This window comes from Lupinus angustifolius, chromosome LG13 (genome assembly GCF_001865875.1).
Source record: "Lupinus angustifolius cultivar Tanjil chromosome LG13, LupAngTanjil_v1.0, whole genome shotgun sequence".
Taxonomy (NCBI): Eukaryota; Viridiplantae; Streptophyta; class Magnoliopsida; order Fabales; family Fabaceae; genus Lupinus; species Lupinus angustifolius.
This window is the reverse complement of record NC_032021.1, coordinates 4,927,113-4,954,718: the sequence shown is the minus strand read 5'-3', so window position 1 is coordinate 4,954,718 and position 27,606 is coordinate 4,927,113. Positions and strand designations below refer to the sequence as shown.

Below are 27,606 nucleotides of genomic sequence, written 5' to 3'. Positions count from 1 at the left end.
TAGCTTTCTAACTTTCTTAAAATTAAGATGTATATAGAAACTAAAAACACTAAATTTCCTAACATGAAAGATTTTGTTGAGAATATTATTATTAGTGTTTTGACTTTTGAGAGGTATGAAAATATAACATCAATTCTCAATATAGACATAAATATATAATAATAGTATAGAGATTAATTCCTAGTAATTCATTATATAGAGTAATGAAAACCAAACAAATTTTTTTATAAAAAAATATGGTTTATGAATATCTATGGGTTTATCCCCCAAAATTCCGCAAAACGTTTGGGCTTGAAATTGACCCAGAAAACAATAAGAAAGTGGTCAAAAATGGCTGTTCCTCCAAGTCACCACATTCATACACGTGTCTGACTATGATTGGTTGATCCACGTACATCTCTCTCGTACACACTAGAGTAAATCCTCTCTTCTATTAGAAGACGAAGCTCTATTCTTCAGATCCAATTACCACAAACTCTTTTTCGCTATTTTTTTTCGTTCTTATCGAGGATCTTCAACAAAACTGGTAAAAATTTCTCTCACGTCGAATTGATTCGTTTATCATTTGTTTTTGTTTCGTATATTTTATAGATTCATAGATCTGTACTGTGGATTTGAATTTATGTCTTCGTTCGGTCTCCGTTTGTCTTATGTGATTTATTTCGCATGCTTGCATGTGCGTTAATGCTCTTCAATTCCGGTTTGCATTGTGTGTGAATTGTCGATCGGTGTTGTTTGATTAGGGTGTCGAATTTGTTCGGATTGGTGTTGTTTTTGTGTTTGATTTGAAATGATATGTCTCGGATCTAGCTGGAGCGCGTGTACTGGTATTACTTAGCATGATTTGCTCGATGATTTTCTTTGATTGTTTTTATTATTATTATTGTTATTTTTTTCTCCACATAATTCCATGCCTGTAGCTAAAGCTTATAAAATTGTCATTTGTTGCTTTTTATTTTTTATGTAACTGTTAATTTTAATTGATAAATGAAGCATTGACTATTGTTTATACTCATATTGATTAATGGCTTGCATGAACCTGCGTGAAGACATGCACTATATTTTAATTGAAGAAATTTCTACACAGCTTAAAGTCCTCCCGTTACCTTGTTTCCTTCTCCCGTTGTTATCTGTTCTGAAATTTTGGTTGTTTTGTTACATGGTTTCTTTGTTTCATTTGTGTATGTCTGAATGCTCGATACAATCAGCTCAGGATAATATTTTTTGTTTCTTAATGGGCATCTTCTGGTTATTACTCTTGCAACCAATATGTGAATTTGGAACTATTCCAAGCTTTGTTGTTTTTTGTGACTCCGATCTTAGATATGTGAAGAGATATTATGTGAAACAATTGCCATTGTTGCTTCCGCCAAACCCCATTTAATGAAAGGAAATGGAAAGAATGTAATAAACAATTGTTATGACTATTGCTGCCTCACTTGGTTTCATTTATTTGGTGAATTGTCATTTGGGATGCTGAGTTGTACTTTTAAATTATTCGGATTTGCCCCCCTGTCTGATGCAGTTTAAGTTGTAGTTTGGTAAAATGGGAGGTGGGTTTAGAGTGCTCCACTTGGTCAGGCCATTTCTCTCTTTTCTTCCTGAAGTTCAGACTGCTGACAGGAAAGTGCCATTTAGGGAAAAGGTCATATATACTGTGATCTCTCTGTTCATTTTCCTGGTTTGTAGTCAGCTCCCTCTGTATGGAATACACTCAACAACAGGTGCAGATCCATTCTATTGGATGCGTGTTATCCTTGCTTCAAATCGTGGAACTGTTATGGAGCTTGGAATCACCCCCATTGTGACTTCTGGGTTGGTGATGCAACTTTTGGCTGGGTCAAAGATCATTGAAGTTGACAACAATGTTCGTGAGGATCGTGCTCTTCTGTAAGTATCATCCATTGTATACCCTATATCTTTCTTTGAACATGTGATATTTTCTCTTTTCCCTGTGCCAGTAATTCCAATGATGGCAATTGTTGTAGTCAATTTGTCATATGTTGCTTCATTTAATGGTGCCTGGAATTTATTTATCACGTGTGTTGCATTATGTTATATGGCTGTTAATTCTTAACCATTTCTACATATTTCCTAGAGATTTTGTGCATCTATAGGTGTCAAATTTTGTTTGCCTTCATCTGCTAGTACATCATTATATGCTCCCTACTGAGATATGTTTCTATTCTCTACCAGGAATGGTGCGCAGAAGCTACTCGGCATCTTGATAGCTGTTGGGGAAGCTGTTGCCTATGTTCTTTCTGGGATGTATGGTAGCGTGGGCCAACTTGGAGTAGGAAATGCAATCCTCATCATTATTCAGCTCTGTTTTGCGGGTATCATCGTGATATGTCTAGACGAGCTCCTTCAAAAAGGATATGGTCTGGGTTCTGGAATTTCTCTATTCATTGCCACTAATATCTGGTAAGCCTTATAGTCTCTGCCTTTTCTTTGTTTTTGTTGTCAGTAAGTTATTTCCAGCATCGAGCTTTGAAACTTTAGCTGTCTTATAGCAAATATTAAACATTGGCCGTTTATAAAAAAACTTAGAAGAAATTCTCATTTTGTTGCAGTGAAACCATTATATGGAAGGCATTTAGTCCTACCACCATTAATAGTGGACGTGGAGCTGAATTTGAGGGTGCTGTTATTGCTCTATTCCATTTGTTGATAACTAGAACAGACAAGGTTCGAGCGCTTCGTGAGGCATTTTACCGGCAGAATCTTCCCAATGTAACAAATCTGCTTGCTACTGTCTTGATCTTCCTAATTGTGATATACTTCCAAGGTTTCCGAGTGGTTTTGCCTGTAAGATCAAAGAATGCCCGTGGGCAGCAGGGTTCATATCCAATCAAACTGTTTTATACCTCCAACATGCCTATTATTCTTCAATCTGCTCTTGTTTCCAATCTCTACTTCATTTCCCAGGTAGTGAAGTTTTATGATGGTAAATTGCTACTTAAAGTAATTTTCATGTTTCTGTTTTAACAAATTTGTTTTCCCTGGATTTGTACAGCTGCTACACAGAAAGTACAGTGGAAATTTCTTAGTGAATCTATTGGGAAAATGGAAGGATTCTGAATATGGAGGTGGCCACTCTATCCCTGTTGGTGGTATTGCATACTACATCACTGCACCATCCAGGTAAGACAAGTGCTTCCCTTGATTCAGTTCATCATCATAATATTATGTGCCTTGGTTGTTATACTTAATCTATAACTTCAATCAATTATAACATTTACTGTTCAAAACCCTAATTCAAGTTTTTATATTTGCAGCCTAGCTGATATGGCAGCCAATCCTTTCCATGCACTGTTCTATCTTGTGTTTATGCTATCAGCTTGTGCCTTGTTCTCTAAAACTTGGATTGAAGTCTCTGGTTCATCTGCTAGAGATGTTGCCAAGCAGCTGAAGGTACTAACTGACATGCACTTTTCTAACTTCATTTCCCCCTTTTAACTTCACTACTTCACAATATAATGACCCCGTTTCCAAAACCCTAAACCATGGGAAAAGTTTTATTTGATAAGAAATGTGACTTATGATGTGTTATGTTGAAAATCTTCATTTACAACTCATGGAGATTATTAGCTAGGATTGGGTCTGATCTTTAGAAGCAACTCTTTACTATAATCTATATTATTTGAGACAGCCGTATCTCGGTGCACTCTTTTAACCCACAGACAATGATCTTTATAGTAAATGAGTGAGTTGAATCCATGTTTGTTTTTTTTAAATTTATTCTGTCATAATGCTGTAATCTAATTTGCAGGAACAACAAATGGTAATGCCTGGACATCGTGAATCAAACTTACAGAAGGAACTGAACCGATATATTCCCACTGCTGCTGCATTTGGTGGCATCTGTATTGGTGCCCTGACGGTGTTGGCAGATTTCATGGGTGCAATTGGTTCAGGGACAGGAATATTACTTGCAGTAACAATCATCTATCAGTACTTTGAGACATTTGAGAAGGAGAGAGCCAGCGAGCTTGGCTTCTTTGGTTTCTAAGCTCTGCTTATCAAGTACGGTTGGTGATGCAATTGAGCTCTCCCACACCCACAGTTTTGTTGTATTGACGAATGGTTGTAGATCGTTTAACAACACTAGGGGAGGACATAGGATAGCTTGTTATCACTTTTTCTCAACTAAGTGAGAAGTAGTATATCGTTGTAAACTTTTTTGTTTTCCTCTGAGTATACTTGTTATCACTTGTTAATTTAATTGATCAGTAGTTTTGGAAAATGCTTGCATTTGCAATTCATTTTCTATGCGCCTTGCAGTAGTTTTTTTACATGATTGTTTCTTTCAAAGAGTTTGTTATTTTGTGCAATGAGGAAACAATTAGAAGGAATAGTTTGGCATAGCTGATAAAGGCAATAATAACCCCAGTAATTGACTGTTTTTTTAGACTGGCAAACATCAGTATTTCTATTTTTGAGAGGTTAGTTGCAGAATTGTACTCATCTCAAAAAGTGTGATTTCATGTGTCACTTCCATTGGTTAAAAAATTTAATAATTAAGTATTTTTTAAAGTTTTTGGGATAGAAGATACCCCTCTTCAGCCTGAAAGCATTTCCAAAACTCAGGCCTAATCGTTAGAAATGCCATAACAGTTTCAAGCCAAGAGAGGAGCAAGAAATGTCATAACTAAGATGAAACAGAGGAAGGCGATTTTTCCACTTAAAGGCAGAGGAACAAAGGCTTCCCTTCTGAAGAGGCTGTCTTATTATGTGCTGTTTAGAGAAGGTGAGTAAGACACATTATAGAGTGAACATTTTCTGACCCATTTGTGTGTGCCAAATCTTATACCACCGATAAGACTTTAGACTTGCTAAGAAAATATAACACTACATCCTAATTCCTAACAACCCTTTCCTACCTTCTCCCGTTAGCCATCACTTTTTTTTAATGCATCTTTCTTCCCTGCTCTCTTTTCCACAATGCAGCCATGGTCCAGGAGCACCAACAAATCAAGCACACATAAGTAAAAGTTGCCACAAGATGCTAGAGTATATAGTTCATGGATCATTTTATCTTTATTACTCTAATTTTAGTATATTAAGATGCAATTTATGCATGCAAAGTCTTACGGAAATTAAGGAAATCTTTATTAAAACAAAAAAAAAACATAACAGACACACAATTGATTCATCACAACCTTGAGTGAATCGAGAAAAAAAGGAATACATCTCAATTTGAGAGGTGGCAATAAAGTAGAAAACAACCAACAAATATAACGTAATCGTTTCCCATCAAATTTGATATCAAAGTCTTCGTCCTCAAAAGAGCATACATAGGAAAGGCAAAAGGGGAGTTAGCACTAAATTGAAAAGAGTCTAATAGACCCCAAATTGTTAATGGAAAAGCCAAAAGAAAGTCTGTCAGGCCAACTTGGTTAAATGATTATGTTTAATGAATTGAGATATTAGGATAACTGTCTCTTATTGTGATCTATCCAAGTGTATGGTGTAGATCAAGACCATCTTACATATTTTTAATTCTCCTTTATATTGTAAGGAAATGCTATGAATGAGATAATAGATATGAATTCAGTAAACTTTTCTTAACTTTTTTCTCTTTGCACACTGTTCCTAAAAAATACAACTCTACTATAGTACTATTATCTTCCTAACAGAGTCATGTAAGGTCAAAACAAGATCGGGAGCCTACACCCTAGAAGACTTGGACGATAGAGATTTCTACATACAACGATAATGTTCTTTGGTATGGAAAAGTTGGTTGGAAACTGAATCTTCTGTTTGAATCGGGCAAGAGTCGGCCTTGGACTGCCTCTAATGATCTGAAAAAAAACTCCAACGGTCAAGTCAGTATAAATTTAGGCTTTTAGAAAAGAAAAAAAAGAGTAATGGTGAATACTTATAGATGACTTTCTCTATTTATAGAGAGGTGAAGTGGTTTGCCCACAAAGATAAATGTTTTTATAATTGCGAGCGGTGTGACTTTATCATTTATCGGATTGCCATTGTTATAGATTTAGTCTACCTATGCAGTGTAGACAACATAATCCTATACTGCTCAAGCAGCACACCATGACCTTTGAGGTGATAAAGATGAATAAAATGTTAGGCCTAAGAAGTATAGAATATGGTGTACGGAAAAATTGCAGTATTCAACTTGATTAGAGAAAAGAAAACAACTTCAATTCATCTTTCATAACCTGCTAAAAGATCTAGCACAACTTAAGTATAGAAAATAAAAGACTCAGAGTTAAATGATTGGACTGTACATAAGTATGATGCATTTGCAGCAAGACCGTCCATGTCTAAAGTACATCTATAATTGATACAACGAAACGATGGTTGTAAAGTATTGACCACAAACATAATTTATAATAACTAGCATCTTACAGTACAATGATGTTGTTTTAATGATAAGCAAGAGTAAAACAATATTGTTTTGAGGCTACTTCCGCAATGTAATGGATACTATTATCAATATCATAGAATTGAGAGACGAAAGAACTAACAAGAGAGTTAAAAGAAATTTGTGGAAAACAAAATTAAAAAGTAATAATAAAGCAATTTAAAAACAATCAAAATTTTATAAAAATACAAGTTAGTTGTCTTTTATAAATGTTATCGTAATTTCTTTGCACAGTCTCTTCTTCCAGCTGCGGTATCTCTCTCTACTTGCAGATTTATCAAGAAAAAACAACACAATCCCATTCCATTAGTCTCTTCTCTTCTTCAGTGCCCAACACCAAAATTTTCTAAACACAGATGAGAAGAAGAATCTAAGCAATCATTTATGAGATTATAGAATGCATGATCATTTATCTCATTTTCCATTCCATTCATTCTATCAAACAAGTTTCTTGTCCAAGTTACATTACGAAACTTCATAACAAACTCCATTAACTCTTTTTTCCTTTGGGTTGGTGCTTTTCTTATCATTCTATTATTCTATGTTTCATCTCTTTATATCACTCACCCTTTTTTGGTTGGTGCATTTATATAAAATATATTATGTGAGGCAGAATCAAGAACTTTTGGGGTTTTGGTTTGTTGGTAAAAGTCGGTGTTTTTAAATATTATTTTCTACTAATAAAGGGAAAGTTTTTTAATCTTTCGCTGCACATGTTCAATAAACACGTTTTGATTATCCTTTTCTTTTCTGGTTGTTTTAATCAACTTGGTTTCTGTGAGTTTGAAATAAGTGCTCATTGTTCACATTACTTTGTGTGTTTCTGGTTGCAGGGTTTTGTAACCTCGTATCTGGAGAACAATCAAGAGTAAAATATAAGTTTGAGAATTTTGTTCTGCCTCTGTTTCCTTGAGATTTACGTTTCACAATGAGGGCAATTTGATATCTTTGTTCAACTCTAATTTCTCGTTATACCTCTTTAAGGTACACTAATTCCATTCCTATTTCATATCAATGGTCTTCAGTTTGATGTGTTGTTTTGTAATTTTTCTCAATTTTACCACGTTATTGTCTAAAATTGCCGACTTCACCTAGTGATATTAAGATTTGGTTGTTGTTGTATTTTCTATAATTATCCCGGGTTTTAATCTGTTTAGCTTTTAGAATCTATCCAATTTATTATAAACAAAATTTGTTGCACGTTGCATCCATTGGTGGTAAAAAAGTAGTTGCGAATGTGATTATCAATGATATAAAGATGCTTTATTTTTGCAGGGTGTTTGATGTTTATGTTGTTTGTTTATAATGACTTTAGTTTGTTGTGCTTTCTCAATGTAAACATGTGTGTGTGGTGGGTTCTGAAAGTACCAACGAATCTCATCTTGTATAGTTTTGACTTTTTCATAGTCATTTGAGTGTTGTCATAGTGGATGTTGAAATGATAGTAGTGAGGGAAATGAATCAATGAGATTGTAAAAAATGTTCATGCATAGTGTTTACTATTCTGATACATTACTAGCACCAGCAAAACTACTCCTCTGACGCTGTGATTTTAGTTACGGTAAAAATCAATTTTTTTGGAAAATAAATTCTCTGTTAAGTACATAATTTTATGAATAATGTTATTTACACACCCATCCTAGAACCAGCATAGTTTTCATCATTTGATTATCACCTTATTTACCAAATACCTACACCAGTGTAGCTACTAGCTAGTATGCAAGAATTGGTGTGATTTGAATCTCGATTCGCAATGATTTTCATTGCCAGCAGCCAGCAATCCATAACTCCTGCTGAACCGAAATGGAGACAAATAACATTTGGATTTGATGGTCTCGCAGATGAATCACGAGATTTGCAATTCTGCAACCCATCCTGCCATTCGCGGACAGCCCAGTTTTTGTGCATGAACGAGTTTTTCTATACTACTAAGAGTATGCCTTCACCCTATGGGTAAGGAACAATCTTTTTTAGAATGCATGGTTGTCCCTCTAACAAGTTTCGCACTCAATAATCAAAATCTTGAACTTTTAGTCGTTTTGGATCTAGTGAGTCTTACACAGTTACATTATTAGACCAACGTCTTCTTGATTATATGAACTGGTTTTGAAAAATAAAACATTTTTATTGGGTTTCTGTACCATTCTTGTTTCTTTTTTTATTTATCTTGATTATATGAACCTGTTGTTTCTTTAAGTGAAAATATATTTTTAATTGTTGGTCATGTCATGTGTGTTACTATTCAAGATTTTGATAATCAGAAATTAGGTCTTCTGATTTCTGATTCACACCCAAGGTGTGAGCATATGTGCAGGAAACTTGATCCTTGTTTGTTCCATAGAATATAATATTTATGAACTATAACAAGTGGGCTAAATCATTTGTAAATTAATTATGATAGAAGATTATTATATTCGATCAATGTTGCTGACCCATTAATGTTTCTTATTGGTAGGTAAAGCCCTTCTGGGCTTTGTTAGTGTGGGTAGTCATAACTGGCAAGTTCTCTTATTAAAGTGAATGCATAATGAGGGTGATGTACTTTCTAATTTTCATGATAGTGAAGTTAAAAGTTCCATGTCAGATATTCACTTTAATATGGGTCCTGCTGCAGTAATAGATGGCCAAGTATTGACTTACTTACTGTTTGGCCAGATCTTTAACATGTTCAATATGCAGAACTCAGGGAATCCTAAGGGTTATAAATCAGACAAATGTACTTATAAACCAGCCATTGAAATTTTATTTACCAACATCTAATGATTGCCCAACATTAGAAAACATTCCTTTTAAGTTACTGGTCTAACGATGGATGAATTTGCTGTTGGAAAACATGGGAAAGTGAATGGGATTAGTGTTTATTATGACCGTTAACATTATTATTACTACTTTCATAATAAACCAATGCCAAAAAACAAAAATTGATTAAATTACTGAATCTTTTCTGCTTTTGGTTGATACGTGACATTTGTTCCATTTAAGATTCACGTTGTAAATTGCCACTTTGGAAAAGATGAACAAATATATATTGTCTCAAATACTGTCTCCTACACTTTCCTCATCATTGACAAAATGTCATGGCAATTAATAAAATTTAAACCTTCATTGTTATTGCTGTTTTTCATTGGTAGGAGAAAATATATGAGACAAGATTTGAGACAACGGATCTATATCCGCACAAGATGCCTTACTATTACTTGGATACACTACAACTTCAAATGTTTTATTGCATCTTTTAGCTGTGTCCGTCCCTGTCTACTATTCTTAATATGCTGCTTTATAAATGACTTTTTGACACTTATGAAAGTAGGCAAATAAAAACCTTTATAGTTGAAGAACAAAAAGAAAAATTCCACCCTCCATTAAAGGTCTCGATCTAAGTGTTAAAGCTCAATGCTTTTTCTTTTGCTGGACATCCTCATCATGATCACCATCATCTTATAACTTTATTGCCCTTGTGAATCTTTTCAAACTCTTGAATACATTTCACCACTCTTCATCTTCATTTTCAATAATTGAATTACGTCTGCAGATGGAATCAGTTAAGCCATCGGCAGTAACACCGAGCAAGAGTAAATTGGCTCGCGCATTTGCCAAGGTTCTTCATGTTAGATCAGTGAGTGAAATTGCAGAAGTTGATAGACTGAAGAATGCTAAGATTGATCCAAATCTCAATGATGAAGAAGGAAATATGCTGTCTGAGTCTTCCTACAAAGATGATGAAGGGCTTCAGAAAAAAGTGGCAGCAGAAGCTCTACTTGCAAAGCTTTTTGCTAGTATTTCCACAGTGAAATCTTCATATGTGCAGCTACAATATGCACAATCGCCTTATGATCCTGATGAAATCGAAGCTGCCGATCGATTGATTATCTCAGAGTTGAAGATTTTGTCTGAGCTAAAGCGATGCTACTTGAACAAACAATTTGATCCTTCACCAGAGAGAGCAATTCTTGCCTCTGAATCAAAGGAGCTGCTGAGTGTTATAAAAACCTATAAGATCATGGGGAAGAAGTTAGAGTCCCAGTTGAGGCATAAAGAATCGGAAATTATATTTCTTAGAAAGAAGTTGGACGAAACAAATAGGCAGGACAGGTTGATTGAGAAGAATTTTAATCAAAGTGGATCATTATCTGTATTTGATAATCTCTACATATCAGGATTAAGTCCTAGCCATTTTACCACCATTCTTCGCCACATCGTTAGGTCCGTCCGGAGCTTTGTGAAGGTCATAGTGAATGAGATGAGATCTGCTGGTTGGGATATCGATGCTTCGGTCAATGCTATTACTGAACAGAATGTGGTTTACTGGAATGTAGATCACAAGTGTTTTGCAATTGAGTCCTTCCTTTGCAGGGAGATGTTTGATTCTTTCAACTCCCCTAATTTCTGTCTTTCAAATGAGTCTCTTCCAGATAAAAGTGAGCTACAACGATCGTTCTTCGCGAGGTTCAATGAGTTAAACTCTGTGAAAGCAAGTGAGTTTCTTGCTTTGAAGCCAAGATCAGCATTTGCAAAATTTTGCAGGGTCAAGTACTTGAAACTTATTCATCCCAAAATGGAGTCATCATTTTTTGGTAGCATGAACCAGAGGAACCTTCTGAACACTGGAGAATTTCCTGACACTGACTTCTTCAAATCATTTGCTGAGATGGCTAAAGGGGTTTGGCTCCTACATTGCTTAGCCTTCTCTTTTGAGCCTCAAGCTTCAATCTTTCAAGTTGAGAAGGGGTGTAGATTCTTTGATGTATACATGGAATGTGTGAATGATGAAATGCCAAGGTTAGAATCTGAGCCAAAAGTTGCTTTCACTGTTGTTCCAGGTATTAGGATTGGTAAAACAGTTATACAGTGCCAAGTTTACCTCTCATAGCACCAAACCAAGGTATAAAAATCACCTCAACAAAACAAAGGTAGCAACTAGAAGACATTGTATTTAGTTAACTGACCTCTGGCTAGGACTTTGAAAAGAAAAGCACGTGCACTATTTCTTGGAACAACCTATTTTTCTTTAGTGTTTTTTTAATTTATCAAGTTTAATCAATGACATGCCCTAGAGTTTGTTGATATTAGGCCAGTGACAGGGATTGTTTAGCGATTATGAATTTTCAACACATTGCATGAGATATATGTTATGTACATAATAAATTAATAATACAGGTGGTTTAGTAACCTTTTTTTTTTTGTTTTTTATTTCTTTGGTCCAATCTTATTTGGCCTCCTTATTATATTTTATTATCATGTACGTCTTGGATGCCTCTAAATCTCTAAAGTGTCAGGGGGCATTATTATTTAATAATTCTGATGCAATACTCTTTGGTTCATGCTTGATGGTTAACTTATAACATAAAATAATAAATCGCAAAATGCCAATATTGCCCTTGTAAGACTAAACAAATTTACATATGATGCACATTGGACTTTTGAAGGTCCCCCATAAATCATAATCCCATCTTTATTTTATTCTATTGGGTCGGTGTTGTGGTGGGCATGTAATCAGAATATTCGCAAATCTTTCACATCACATAGAGGAGATTGTGATTCTTCATTGATTTCGATATTTATAACATCCCAATCGTTACAATATCTAATAATGCACCTGATAAAGTAATGTGGGTGAAGGGTCAATCTTGTCTTTACATTTTTAGAAGGATTCCATATTTCCCCGAAAATAACTGTGGGTTAGATTTAGGTAACTTTCATTTCACAATAATAACATTGAGAGATGTGAGTAGGTGATTTCTTTTACCCCTGTGTAACGTGTACTACCCAGCATTAGCATCATTGTGATCATGTGGGGACCTTGAATGAAGGCTTTGGTGTTACAGCGTGAGGACAAAATTAAGGTGGTACTTAGTACTTGGTAGCTTATGAAGATGGTGGGACATTAATACTTACAAATTTGAAGCAGATATTGTCATAAATAGAAATAATTGTACATGTAGGAATTTATAGTTTTTTTACCAAGGGTTAGTGAGGTGTTGTGTGGGGCTTTGGGGTGATAATAGATTTGGATAGATACAGATATTGTCATACCGGCCTTGTTGTCTAGTTCATGCATATATGAACTTTGTTCCGGCTTAAACTTGTTAGATCTATTATTTGTGGATTTCTAGTTAACCAGAAATTCAAAAAATAAAAATTGAGATATGTATTTGTATATTTATATAACTAGATTGCATGATGTAGATGTTCATCAACTGGGCATTCTGTAAATAACATTTCAAGGCTCATTTATATTAAAATTTCACTCGAAGTGCAGTGTTTGCATAAAAATCACAGGGGCTATGATTACTACAAAAGTAACATTGACTCAGACCTTCAATCAAACACCTAGTTAACACAGGAAAAAGTAGGGGTATGTGTCAAAATAAAACTTCAATTCAAATTAGAGAAATATTTCACATATCAAGAAATGAGTAGTGCTCTGAATAGACAAAACATGTATGATTATAGTTATATAGCCTTCTAGAGACAGAGTGATCACATAGATTAAAAAGAACATGAAGGCAAGGAAGAGGAGCGAGACGGTATATCAAAAAACATGCTAGTGACGGTATATCAAAATCTTTTGGCTGCCTCAGCGTGCTCTTCGCTTAAGTCGTGTTTTATAGGTCATGCCTTCAAAAATTGGACAAGGATTCTCTTTTCCAATATAATTTTGTCTTCATATATCTAGCCAACCAAATTATATAAAATAATGTGAAAATATTAATTTATGTTGTTATAATATTTCTTTTCAATTAAGTTCAATTTTTTAATTGGATGGAAACACCAAGTGAGACAGGAATGAAGACAAATGATCCCCATCATCAGAGCATAAGCAATCTCAATCCCTTGGAATGATGATGTGAGTTCAAATTGTAGCGAAATAGTTATAAGACTGACAATGAACCGAACCAATTCGGTATTCGTTCGAAACTCGATAAACTTGGTTCAAGAACCAAATGAGCCAAACTTGAGCTAGAAATTGAGTTCGTTAAATAAATGAACCAAACTTGAGTTGAATGCAATTCGACTCGTTAGATTCATGAGTTAGCTCGATATATATATAAACAAATTTTTATGATTATTATGACTCATACATTATTTTTTATATTTATTGTTATTACATATATAAACATAGTTATATTTATTTGTATAAAACTTTTTGTAGTATTTTTAAAAATTAATTAACTATTCAAGTTGTCCAAATGAACCAATCAAACTGAGCCGAACAATTCGTGAACTTTAACCGAACCGAACTTGAGTTAAAAAAATAACTCGTATCGAACTCGAGTTAAGTTTCGAGCCGAACAAATCTCTATCGGGGTGAACTCTGGTTCGACTCGATTCGGCTCGTTTCCAGCCCTAGCTATAACAATTGAGCCTTAGTTCTACTAGACAGGGTTGATTACATGGATTGAATGGTCGGTATTATAATGTTCTATCATAAATCATTTCATTGATAAAGCATTCATCTTTAAATATTTCTTTATTTTTCGCTAATGGTTTTTCTTTCCGCCTTGTGACTCTAGAAAATGAATTAACTGCGATTGATTAACTCTCCTTATTAGAGTTTCTAACTGTCTCCTTCATATATGTCTAAACATCTAAGACATGATTCTAACATCTTTTCTATAATAGGACTTAACCTAACTTTCTTCATAATACATTCATTCTTAATCTTATCTTGATTGGTATGTCCACCAATTTCACACAACATTCTTACCTCTACTACATTGAGTTTATCGTCTTGTTGATACCATCAAAGATTCAATCTCATGAAATATTGTGGGTTTTATAGTTATGTAGTAAAATTTCAGTGTCAACTTTCTATTACATATGACACCTGATAGCACTCCAAATTTCTTCCACTCCACTTAAGTCCTATAATTTTATATTTCCATCAATTTCCTCATTGTGTCACTGACCCAAAATAATTAAATCTCGAAACTTGCAGTATGATATATATTCAATCTTTAACTATACATTAAGATTTGTCTGCTTGTAAGCATACTTCATGTCATTGCCACGTATCTTTAACTGTACTTAAGTTACACATGCAATTGCGAAGAGGATTGTATCTCTGCTCTTCTACAAACAATTTCAGTTACTATGCTTTAATGATAAATCATTTTAAGGGAACAAATCTTGAAGTAGCCCATGAGAATCTGTACATTTTACCCAACTGTTATTATCATTCCAATTGCAGCAGCCAACAAAATCGCAGCGCAAAGCAAATCATCTGTTACACAAAAAGAAAATCAAATAGAAGAAAAGGGTCATCAACAATTCAAATAAAGCAGCTATTATAACAACTATTCATGTTAAGAAACTTAGATGTTTGTTTCTTCCAAATGAGAACAAACATATTGCTTCGCATTGAAACAGGAATGGTGTGCACTGATGCTGATAAATTAATGATGTTTCGTCAGAAAGCTATGTGCATGAGAAGATTAAAACAAACTTAATATGCGCATTTAGTTAAAACCAAATCGATTATAATAGAATTTTCTTAAACCACCAAAGTATCTAAAATCTCAAAAGGTTCTAAGAGCTTCTCTGGTTTGCAAACTCTGGAAACCACAATTTCCCATATATCCTCGTGCAAAAAATTCCCTCTACCCAAACCACTCAAAACTGTTACTAACAACTCAAAATTGAAATCCCCATGCTGGCACAACCCATGAACAAATCTACTCAATGTGGTGGAAAGTGGAACATAGCCTTTAAACATCATCTCATCCAAAACAAATGCAGCTTCCTTGACTTGCATTGAGTCACAGAGCCCATCAAAAAGTGTGCGGTACGTAACAACATCGGGAGCACAACCTCGTCTCGCCATGTCTTGAAACAAATCATTTGCTTCACTCCATTTCCCTACCTTACACAGCCCACCGATAATTACATTATAACTCACAACATCTGCCTTCACATTCACAGCTTCCATCTTATCCAAAACTTTAAACGCTTTCTCGAAATTATCCTCTCTACAAAACTCCATAATCAACACATTATAAGTCACTATATCGGCTTCGCAGCCGCTCTTCTTCATCTCCTTCAAAACCCCAACCCCCTCCTTCTTCCTCCCACCTTTAAAAAGCGCTGCGATTATAGTGTTATAAACAGCAGCATCAAACTTCACATTGTTCCTTACCATCTCATCCTTCAACCTAAACGCTAAACCAAATTTCCCAACATCACAAGCACCTTTAATCAAAGTCGTGTACAACAAAACATTAGGCTTCAACTTCAAAACCCTCTCCATTTCCTCTTTCAGCTTAAGCGCCTCTCTCAAGCGTGAATTCTTGCACAATCCATTAATCAGTGTCCCATAAGTAACCACATTCGGTTGAACATTTCTCTTCCGCATTTCATCAAACACTTCGTAGGCATTATCCAAGTCACCTCTCAAACAACACGCATTGATCATGATATTGTACGTGCAAGCATCTGGGTGTGCGAATTCGTGAACTCGCGACACGAACTCTCCGAACTTGTGAAATTGGCGGGAGATGAGGAGAGCGTTGAGGAGGGAGTTGAAGGATTTGACGGTGCGGGTGGAGCGGAAGGAAGGGATGGAGTGGAAGAAGTGGATGGCGCGTGAAGGGAGGCGAGCGTGGGCGTAGAAGGAGATGACGTGGCAGAGGAGGGGTTCGGGGATGTTGAAGCGGGTTTCGTGGCGGAGGAGTTGGAGGACTTGTTCCATTTCAGGGAACATTTTGGCGCGGCCGAGTTTGGTTATGATGAGATCGTAAGAGAGGAGGGAGTAACGGAAGGAACGGGTTTGGGTTTTAGTGTTTGAGTTTGAATCTGCATTTGAATCTGCATTTGAATTTGAATTTGAATTTGGAGTTTTGGGGTTGGGGTTAAGGAAGAGTTGAAAAGCAAGGGAAGGGTCCTTTTGGGAACGGAGGAGGGAGGAGAGACGAAAGGGAGATGTGGCTTTGGTGGTGACGCTCCCCATTCTACAATTCCGATGAATTTGCTGATGCCAATAGTAAGGGTAAGGATTATTAGTTAAACGTGTTTTGCTAGAAATTCACTTATACAACGGAAGTTACATATGGTTTTAATTTTTGCATCACAAAATAGCATGCGACTAAGAAGATGATGAGGATTTGATTCAATTACACAAAGTAGAAACAAAACCCGCTCCCTTCTTTATTTTATAAGATAATCAGCATAAAAGTTTGCCTCCCTCCAAATGTGGTTGATAGTTACTTGACTTACTTCCAAATCTATATTTGAATGCATAATATTATAGCCATGTTTTGATGATGATTTGGCTGACAAACCAAAGATAGCATCAAATGATAAACAAATCAAGTTGAAAATTAAAAAAAAAATAATAAAAGTATTTTTTTGGTTTAACCAATTACTAATAAAGTCATCTTTTTGGAGATTGTGATCACTAACAATGATATGTTGTCTCAAATTATGTTACACATATTAATAAGGTGATGGTCTCGTCCGTTTCGGAATAATACTTATTGGAAGAGACAACCATAAATATTAAAATGGATTAGCTTCTTACCCGTAAGATGATGAATATCTTAGTAGTACAAAAACATTATGTTACCCACTAATAAATCATATCAATTAAAACAATCGTTATTCATTTTTTCTTTTTTTTACTTGAATATTATTAGTTGTGACATAATTTAAAATACAGTTTCAATATAAAATCATTATTTATATGACTACTTCTCCTAACAAACATTATCCTAAAAAAAAGAACTTTTATCTAGAATCAAATTCAACCTCTTACTATTAGATCAACTTTTCTTGGTAAACTTACAAGCATTTATGAATGTGAGTCCTAATTAAGGTTGAATAAGGATCAGCTATATTAATGGAGATGCAAGTATATGATTATACATGTGTTTCTAATGATAAAAATGTTATTATATTGTATATAAAAAGATAGAAAAGTTTTACCATATTATTGTTTTATTGTACTTGTCTCTCCATTAATAAAAAAAAATTCTTCCTCATTAAAATTAGCCATCTCATTGGACAACATGGTTAGAAAAGTAGTACCCCTGTACGTAGATTATTGATAATATTGGTTAGGTGAGAACAGAGAAGTTTATTTCTTACTTTCCTCAGAGATTATTGATAATATTTCATTACTGAGAAGTTTGAGATGTATAAAAATGTGAGAATCCAAGTTTTTTTACTTGAGATATTTTGAATATTTTTACATTGCCATTTGCTTAAATAATTTTTCTTTTTAATCTTCTATTAAATACATTCTGTGAATCAGTCCATGTTCTCAAGTGGGACCTTACATTCACTTAGTTAAGGATTAAACAATTCCAATTAAAATTCAACACATTATTATACTTCAACATTATAGAACAGATAGATGAATTTGATGTTTTATGCTAATGTGATGGGTTTTAGGTTTATGTCATTTTCAGCAAAGACTGATTTGAGTTTTGAATTGATATTGAAAAGCATGAAAAGATTAATAGGTGCAAAAGGTAGAGTAGAGTTCTAGGGACCCTCCAACAAGATTTTGGATAACTATATAATATCTACACATTGTAAGTGTATAATTTCTACACGTTCATATAGCATTTATTTATATTATTTTTTAATATTGATTAAATATAAATGGTGGATGATGTAAACAATGTAAAATTAGTGTTAAGGTGAGCATGAAATGAGTTAAGGTTTGTCTTTATCCGACCCTAAATGTTGGGCGAATCATTTTTTGAACTCAAACCCGGTCCTAGACTCGGAGCTAACTCGACCATAAATATCGATCGGTCAACTTTTAAACCCAAAACCGACCCTAGACCCGATTAAATATAATGCATACTCATTTTAGATAAAGTTTTACAATATTATTTATTATTATGAATATGTGATTTGACATATAAAATTATATATGTATATATATTATTAATCATGTATGTATATATATTATTAATCATGTGTATATGATAAAAATTAGAAAATCAATGATACTTTAGACAAAAAGTATCATTACTGTATAGAATTTAAATAGAGAACATACAAACATAATAAGCGAGTGACCATAAACAGTCGGACCGAATCATGTTTGATCCCTATCTGACCATAAATATTGATCGAATTTTGAACTTTAACCCGACCCTAGATCCAATGAGACTCAACCTTATTCGGCTCTAATCATGATCAGTAGTATCGAGTGAGTGGTATGGTCGGGTCCTGCTCACTCCTAATTGGTACATACATCTTTTTTTCTTTGGATAGAGTGTAAAATTTATACATTATTAATATAAAGATTTATACACATTCAATTTACAATCCACCATTCATTTATATTACTTTTTTTTTTTTTCTAATCGATGGTTATAATCTCCTAACTTTATAAAGTACATATCCATGCACGTAGTAACACACTAATGACACAATGATTCTAACTTCTGTTTAACCCAAACTATTGCACTCTTATGTTGCTCAAGTAGTAATCGTGAGTTGCTTCCCTCTTGCATATGATCAATGCCACTAATTTGTTGTAGGTGTTAATTGTTGAAGGTAATTGTACACATTCTTGTTATATAATAATAACCAGCAGCTTGTAAGGACATTTCTCTTGTTTTGTTGAGATAAAATAAAAAATACGCTCTAACTTAATGTAATGAGTAAATACCGAGACTCCTCTCCATTGAAAATACAGTGAAAAAGGAAAGGAAAATTAACATATAAACACATTTATATCATTTTTATTTAGAATAAATTACATATTTACTTTTAAAATATAAAGGAAAAAATCATTTCCCTCTCCATTATTTGAGAAAAGTCTCACTCATAAATACTGCATGGAAATAAAAATATTTAAGAGATATGATTTTAAATTATTTTTAATAAAATAAGTTTAAAATTAAGAAGAAAAAAAAATTATTCCTGTACTTGAGATATTTTGTACTAGTAATGTAGTGGATGATGAGTAAATATATGAACTCTTAATCTTACCGGTGTTGTTAAAACCGTACAGGTTATCAAACCGATCAGGGTACTGGTATAGTGGTACAATAATTAAATCGTATGCCGGTTAAACCGGACATACGTACTTATATTTATATATATATAAACTTATAACAAAAAAAAATCCAAATAGGTAAATACTCAAATTTATAATCCATATTTATAATCTACTCAAAATTCACATAAATAAACAACTTTAAGTCTTTAACAAATTCAAAGTCTAAATTAAAAAACATATATCAATCCAAAAGTATCACTTAACAACCACAAAATATAAATAAATGACATAAGTTCACAACTCACTCTACAAAACAAATAAATTTGGAGTTTTCATATTTAACACCAAAGAGTCAAAGTTGTCTCATATGAATATTATATTTTTCTACCAAATCCTATATTCAGACAGTACTCGAAGATTACACAAATGTCACTGAGATTACACACGAATGTTACGGAATCAAAAGATGTAATCTAAGTTGGAAGTATGTTCCTTGAAAAGGGTTGAAGAAGGGTTGGAAAGATGGTCACCTTGTAATGAATTTTTATGTTTTTAAGTATTTTATTTATTTAAAAAATATGTGTATAAACCGGCCGGTTTAGTAAAATACCGGCCGATTCACCAGTTTTGACCAGTTTTGATACTTGGCCGGTTCAACACCTGTACCGTACTGATTAGGGGTCGGGTTCACCGGTTTTCCGGTTAAATCGGCCAGTACGATACAGTTTTTATAATTATATTCTTACTAGTGAACATGATATTTCTTAGGATTGGTCTCATTTTGTTGCATGTTTTCAAGATGGACGATGTAATAAATATGGATAATGGTCAAAATTAAAATTCAATTTTAAATAATAGCATAAAGGAAACATAATCTTGTTTTTAAAATTTAAATATAAGGTTGGATATATTTTTAAACAAGTTTTTCTCCATTAAAAAAAGTTAACAGTGAGATAAATTTTGGATTTCGGTGCATGTGGAAAATGTTGGACCGTGTAAGGTTGTGGCTATATAATGTTTTTTTGTAGAGTAAGTTTTTAGTTTTTTTCAACCATTTGACATCATACCAACGGGCGTTGGTTCAAGTGGTACATGCTTGATTTCTCTTAAGCAAGAACCCGGGTTCGAGTCTTGTGGATGGAAAAAATATCTGTTGGGAGAGTTAGCCCCACTTACCTGTGGATGTACCCGGCTCGGACAGGATTGCCTCCGGTGCGAGGATACCCGCGGGAAACCAAAAAAAAAAACCATTTGACATCATTATTAGCCTATTCAAAATATTTTCTCTCACAACAATTAACAATACATATTTGACAATAAAATAGTTTGCTGATCTGAAGTAAATTTATCAGCAACTAAGGATGTGAACTATGGAAACGGGCGCAGACAGGTGTGGGTAGTATTTTTCCGTATCCAAATCAACAATATTTGCAAGTACCCAAGAGTTTTTAATTTTAATTATATATTTATATAATTTATAATAATCAATACGTGTCTGAAGAATGAAGATTCTATTAGCTCAAAGAGCCCAAAAGTTCAACCAATTGAAGAATGGATTGAAAATGATTGATTTAGGGAACTTTCCTTTTTTAGCATATTTTTGAAATTCTGTTTTCTGTTAATTAGTTTTATTTCCTTTTTAGGAAAGTTTGTTATTTTCTGTATTTTCTGTTTTTAATTCTTCTTGTATAAGTATAGAGTAAGATCAGGTTTATAATTTGATCAATAAACAATTAAGGCATTATTCAATAAGAAATCAAAGTTTTCTTTTCTTTTCTTGATTTCCATTCTTTCATTTGTTCACTATTGCTTCTTCTTTCTTCCTCTGCTTGCTCACCATGGAGAAATTTCTTTCACATGGTATCAGAGCACCCTTTTGAGGGTGTCTCTGCTGCGCAACCAAGCTTCCTCACTGACTTCATATGCTTTCTTTCTCCTTCATCACCAACATCCTTCCCTGCACTCTGATTTCTTAGATGGCCAACCAGATCATCAACCCGATCCTTGATCCTTCAAGTCCCTACTACCTCTCATCAAGTGAAAATCCAGGAGCAATATTAGTATCTAGCTTGCTAAATGGTGAGAATTATCACCAATGGTCGAGAGCAATGACAATTGCTCTTGACACCAAGAACAAATTATGTTTCATAAATGGATCTCTGCCCAGACCACCCCCAACTGATTTGATGCAGCCTGTTTGGAGGAGATGCAACAATCTTGTTGTTTCTTGGCTCACTCAATCCATGCAGCCCTCCATAGTACAAACCATCCTTTAGATGGATTCAGTAGCGGAAATTTGGAAAGATCTCAAAGAAATATACTATCAAGGAGACATCTTTAAGATTTCTCAAATCATTGGACAAATGCATTCAATCAAGCAAGGAAGCTCCTCAGTTGATAAGTTCTTTACACAAATGAAGGGACTATGGCAACAGCTTGGTGACTACACACCAATTCCTATGTGTGAGTGTGAAGTAAAGTGTCATTGCATATTGGTTCCTGTCATGAAGAAATATAGGGAAAATGAGTACATCATATGCTTATTGGCAGGGCTCAATGATCAATTTTCAGCTGTAAGGTCGCAGATAATGCTAATGCAGCCCTTGCCACCAATCAATAATGTATTATCCATCCTCATCCAACAAGAAAGACAAATGACAATTGAAAACCTTTCAGCACCTGTATCTAGTATCAACAGTTATGACACAAGACAAAGAGGCAGAGGTAGAAGGCTTAGAGGATCAATAGGTGGAAGGTCAAACACTCAAGAAAGAATAGCAAGCAATTCAAGAGGAAAAGGACAAAAGATATGCACATTCTGTCAAAAGATAGGTCACACAGAGGACATTTGCTACGAGAAGCATGGATTTCCTCCTAGCTTCTCCAACACTACTACTAATATCAATAGCTACACTGGAATAGATAACAAAATCAGTGAACAAGAAGATGAGTTAAAACAAGATTTTGAAGATAATGCAGCAGATATTGGATCTGCTTTCACACCTGCTCAGCATAATGCTCTTAAGGCAATGATTCAAGAGTCCATGAATCAAACCATCCATACAACTAATCAAATCAGTATGACTTCAAATTCAATAGCAGGCTTTTCAGGTAATATCAACCTTAACAATATGCACAAATCCATCACATGGATTCTAGACACTAGTGCAACAGATCATGTCTGTTGCACCCTTGCTGCCTTTCACGATTTCAAGAGGATCAATCCTCTTACCATATCATTGCCTAATGGTAACAAAGTGGCAGCTAATTACTCAGGGACAATTTTTTTTTCAGACATCTTGTACATTTCAGATGTCTTATATGTTCCTAGTTTCAACTTTAACTTGATATGTGTTTCTAGACTTGTCAAGTCTTTAGGCTGCACCTTGATCTTTTCAAACAATCATTGTGAAATTCAGGACCAACACTCCTTGAAGATGATTGGTGCAGCTGAGCTAAGGAGAGGATTATATGTTCTTACTGTTTTCAGCAAACACATTGCTAAAGCTCACAATGTGAACCTTTTTACTTCTTACAATGATGGAAATTTGTGGCATAATAGATTAGGGCACCTATCTCATAGAAAAATGCAACTTATGCAATCTGTGTTTCCTATTATCAAGTGTAATAAGACTAATGATCCCTGTGAAGTTTGCCATTTAGCTAAACAAAAGAGACTGCCTTACAATTCTAGCATAACCAGTACTGATAAGTGTTTTGATCTTATTCACATAGACATTTGGGGACCAATCTCTACACCATCCATTTTTGGGAACAAATATTTCTTAACCATAGTGGATGACAAATCAAGATTCACTTGGATTTTTTTTATGAAACAGAAAGGTGAAACAAATCTGTTAGTTAAAGGGTTTGTGTCTTATGCTGAAACTCCGTTTGGATCCAAAATTAAGGCTATTAGGACTGATAATGGACAAGAATTCATATTAAAAGAATTTTATCTTGAAAAGGGTATTGAACACCAAGCAACATGTGTTGAAACACCTCAACAAAATGGCGTCGTTGAGAGAAAACACCAACACATTCTTGGTGTTGCTAGATCCTTAGTCTTTCAATCTAATGTTCCTATAGGTTTTTGGAATTTTACTATTGCATATGATGTTCACCTAATAAACAGACAACCAAGTCTCTATCTTGACAATAAGTGCCCTTATGAGATATTGCATAATGTTTTACCTGATATTTCTAACTTGAAGACTTTTGGTAGTCTTTGTTTTGCTTCCACTTTGGTTAACCACAGGAAAAAGTTTGATTCAAGATCCAGAAAATGTGCCTTCTTGGGATTCAAGCAAGGAACCAAAGGCTACATTCTGCTTGACATCAACACTAATGAGATCTTCATAAGCAGGAACACTACCTTTTATGAACATATCTACCCTTTTAAGAACCAAAATAGTGGTGATGATGAATCTAGGCAACAGATAGATATCTTTTCTTGCCCTGCACCAAGATATGCCCCTCATAATGACCATGCACCATCTAATGGCGCCACTTACTCACAACAAAACCAAGACATCATAGTGCCCCTACCTCAAGCTGAAATACAGTTGAATCCCTCTAATCAACATCAATATCCTGACTCTCTCCAACCTGTTACACATATCAGTGAAGACTCTCAACAACCTACAAGGCCTCATAGAATTAGAGGACCTCCTAGCTATTTGAAGGATTATCATTGTAGCTTATTAAGCAAATCTAATCCTATCAAGACAAAAAGTAGGCATCCTATAGATGAGAACCTTAGCTACCACAACCTATCTACAAGCCACAAGAATTCCTCTCTATCCATACCCATTGACCAAACACCCAACTCCTTCACTGATGCTATTAAGCACCCTGCTTGGAGAGAAGCCATTCACAGTGAACTTGAAGCCTTAAATAAAAACAACACTTGGACCTTGTCTCATCTTCCTAATGACAAAAGGGCAATAGGTTGCAAATGAGTTTTCAAAATCAAACACCATGCTGATGGATCTATAGAGAGATTCAAGGCTAGGCTAGTGGCAAAGAGATTCAATCAAACCGAAGGCATTGATTACAAAGACACATTTAGTCAAGTAGTCAAAATGACAACAATTAAGGTGCTCCTTTGTTTGGCAGCTATGCATAAGTGGCATCTGCATCAGCTTGACATCAATACAGCTTTCTTACATGGTGACTTAAAAGAGATCGTGTACATGAAGGCCCCACCAGGTCTCATTGTCCCTGATCCAACCATGGTATGCAAACTGCAGAAATTCATTTATTGCTTGAAGCAAGCCAACAGGCAATGGCATGAGAAACTCACCACTACTCTCCTAAAACTGGGTTATGTGAAATCTTTCTCTGACCACTCTCTTTTTACCAAAGGCATCAAAGATAATTTTACTGCAATTTTGGTTTATGTTGATGATTTAATTGTGACAGGTAATAACTTACAAGAAATAATTGAAACCAAATCCATCTTACACAACACTTTCAACATTAAAGATCTTGGCAGTTTGAAGTTTTTCCTTGGCATGGAAGTTGCCAGATCTAACCAAGGTATTGTCCTCTATCAAAGGAAGTATACTCTAGATTTATTAGAACAAACTGGTCTGCTAGGATGCAAACCTGCAAGTACACCTATGGAATACAACTCCAATCTTCATTCTAATTCAGGTACACCTCTCAATGATATAACCAGTTATAGAAGATTGTTAGGAAAATTACTATACTTGACTCACACTAGACCTGATATATCTTTTGCTGTTAGTTCATTAAGTCAGTTTCTTGATTCACCTACTAATCTTCATTACAAAGCTGCTATTAGAGTGCTTAGATATCTAAAGAGCACACCAGGGCAAGGCATTTTCTTTTCTTCAAATAACACAACAACCATACAAGGTTACTCTGATTCAGATTGGGCCAAATGCATTGACACAAGAAGATCAATTACTGGTTGGTGCTTCTTCTTGGGCAGTGCCTTGGTCTCTTGGAAGAGCAAGAACTAGAATACTGTTTCACGATCTTCCTCAAAAGCTGAATACAGAGCACTTGCCATGGCTGCTTGTGAAGCTCAATGATTATTATTCCTCTTTAGAGATCTTGGCATAACTCATTCCAGACCTGTTAGCATCTTTTGTGACAATAACTCAGCCTTACACATAGCTGCAAATCCTATTTTTCATGAAAGAACAAAGCATATTGATGTGGATTGTCATGTTGTTAGAGAAAGAGTCCTTAAGAATACAATACATCTTCTTCCGGTCCACACTTCTCTTCAATTGGTTGACATCTTTACTAAATCCTTATCTCCTTCTCCATTCCTCAAGAATCTTACCAAACTCGGCATCATTAATATCCATGCGCCTAGTTTGAGGGGGTTTGTGAAGAATGAAGATTCTATTAGCTCAAAGAGCCCAAAAGTTCAACCAATTGAAGAATGGATTGAAAATGATTGATTTAGGGAACTTTCCTTTTTTAGCATATTTTTGAAATTCTGTTTTCTGTTAATTAGTTTTATTTCCTTTTTAGGAAAGTTTGTTATTTTCTGTATTTTCTGTTTTTAATTCTTCTTGTATAAGTATAGAGTAAGATCAGGTTTATAATTTGATCAATAAGCAATTAAGGCATTATTCAATAAGAAATCAAAGTTTTCTTTTCTTTTCTTGATTTCCATTCTTTCATTTGTTCACTATTGCTTCTTCTTTCTTCCTCTGCTTGCTCACCATGGAGAAATTTCTTTCACAACGTGAAAATAATTGTTACATGAATAATACGATATTTATATGATAAATGATCATAGTCAAAGTAATATAATCTTAAAATAATAATAAATATATATAATAATTTAACTAAAAACTAAATATATAAATTTGCGGATACACGCAGGACGAGTATCATAAAACCCGCTCTTATCCATAATCTATTATTGTGAGTGTCTGTTAAGAGTATTTCCATGGGTCAAATTTTTTTGTCATCTAATATAGAATTTAGGAGGCATGGGCAGTTCAGTCCCTACAAAAGTGTAGGATGCAAAAGCTTTCTTGCTTGCACAAAGAAGTCTTGCAAACCCAGTGTTTATCACCTGCGTAAGCATGAAAACCGACCACAATATTTATGAGTAGGAGCCCCTCGATAGTCCAATACAGAAATATGATACATAGATTTATTTGATGATTTAAAAGTTAAGTTTAATTAAAAATAATTTAAAGTATGAGTTATTGAAACCTTTTAAATAATACATGTCATTATCTTATCCAGTAATGAACCTATTAGAGAAGATCTAATTTAATATTTATATCATCTATGTATACTAAGTTTGCCTTTGATCTAAGATGATTATCATTTTTCTTTAAACATATGCAATTTAGAATAACATGATCTAATATACTTCAACTTACAACCCCACATTTGAATAAATATTATGCATTTTTTTTATATAAAATGGTAGCCGGTTTAAGTGCATGTTCATTTTTTAAACAAATTTGGGCACCGTTCCAGGATGTGAGTTTGTAACTTTGATAGCTTATAATTTTTTACTCGATCAATAAGTTTTTTGATGAACAAAAATAAAAATAAAAAACTTTATAATTCAGTTTAAAAAAACTACTTAAAACAACGTTATTAAAATAAAAGAAATTTTCAATAAATAAATCATGTAAAACATATAGTCATTCCAACGTTATGCATCTGTACATTATTTGAAACGGCAGCATGTATCACAGAGGAAAGTAAGAAAACTAGAAATCTTGAACAACATTTGTTTGAAAGGTTGAATATTGAGTACAACTAGAAAATGAAGATCATTGTTAAAAAATAAAATTAAGAAAAATATGTATATATTGACTTACATTATTCATGTTTAATCTTTTTGACTATTAAATAAAAGTAATACAAATAAATGTATTATTTTTTATGTACTTTCAACTTTTTATATTTTAAAAAATTAATATATATTTATATTTTATTTTTTAATTATATTTTTATTTAAATTGCCTTACTTTCATTCATATTTCAAAAGTGATTATTTTAGTTAAATTGTATTAAAATTTTACATTATTTAAAAGTTTCTTAAATTATATACACAATTTTAAACATAAAAAAAAAAGCATAAAATGAGGAACTCAACTCCATGATATCAAAGTCTAATTAAAAGCTCTCAAACATGAAAGTTAGTAATAAAATATATTATATACTGAACTCAATAAAAATTTGAATGTGAATAATTTAATAAAAATAAAATATATTTCAATATCAGCAGATAAATTATCTCATTTAT

General features: G+C 33.9%; 3 protein-coding genes across 4 annotated transcripts; 2 read left to right on the top strand and 1 right to left on the bottom strand.

Annotated features, from left to right (window-relative positions):
• LOC109325499 (protein transport protein Sec61 subunit alpha-like) lies at window positions 405-4,265 on the top strand. The gene is made up of 7 exons (XM_019557905.1): window positions 405-526; window positions 1,526-1,890; window positions 2,197-2,424; window positions 2,574-2,928; window positions 3,017-3,144; window positions 3,279-3,414; window positions 3,773-4,265. The coding sequence occupies exons 2-7, from the start codon at window positions 1,547-1,549 to the stop codon at window positions 4,010-4,012; spliced, it is 1,431 nt and encodes a 476-aa protein (XP_019413450.1). The 5' UTR covers window positions 405-526; window positions 1,526-1,546; the 3' UTR covers window positions 4,013-4,265.
• Window positions 7,320-12,290, top strand: LOC109363327 (IRK-interacting protein-like). Of its 2 annotated transcripts, none has more exons than XM_019609557.1 (2): window positions 7,320-7,372; window positions 9,921-11,539. In XM_019609557.1, the coding sequence occupies exon 2, from the start codon at window positions 9,921-9,923 to the stop codon at window positions 11,256-11,258; it is 1,338 nt and encodes a 445-aa protein (XP_019465102.1). In that variant the 5' UTR covers window positions 7,320-7,372; the 3' UTR covers window positions 11,259-11,539. The 2 variants fall into 2 exon arrangements, with proteins under 2 accessions (XP_019465102.1, XP_019465101.1); XM_019609556.1 differs by lacking the exon at window positions 7,320-7,372 and adding an exon at window positions 12,078-12,290 and having other exon boundaries at window positions 9,574-11,270.
• On the bottom strand, window positions 14,847-16,443 carry LOC109363288 (putative pentatricopeptide repeat-containing protein At1g53330). The gene has a single exon (XM_019609501.1). The coding sequence runs from the start codon at window positions 16,332-16,334 to the stop codon at window positions 14,883-14,885; it is 1,452 nt and encodes a 483-aa protein (XP_019465046.1). The 5' UTR covers window positions 16,335-16,443; the 3' UTR covers window positions 14,847-14,882.

What these genes read in the sequence shown, in the direction of transcription:
- LOC109363327 (XM_019609556.1), top strand. Translation starts at nt 9,921, where the DNA reads ATGGAATCAGTTAAGCCATCGGCAGTAACACCGAGCAAGAGTAAATTG.
- LOC109363288 (XM_019609501.1), bottom strand. Translation starts at nt 16,334, where the DNA reads ATGGGGAGCGTCACCACCAAAGCCACATCTCCCTTTCGTCTCTCCTCC.
- LOC109325499 (XM_019557905.1), top strand. Translation starts at nt 1,547, where the DNA reads ATGGGAGGTGGGTTTAGAGTGCTCCACTTGGTCAGGCCATTTCTCTCT. An exon ending in CGTGAGGATCGTGCTCTTCT is followed by an intron (nt 1,891 to 2,196) that starts GTAAGTATCATC and finishes ATTCTCTACCAG; the next exon opens with GAATGGTGCGCAGAAGCTAC. An exon ending in TACATCACTGCACCATCCAG is followed by an intron (nt 3,145 to 3,278) that starts GTAAGACAAGTG and finishes TTATATTTGCAG; the next exon opens with CCTAGCTGATATGGCAGCCA.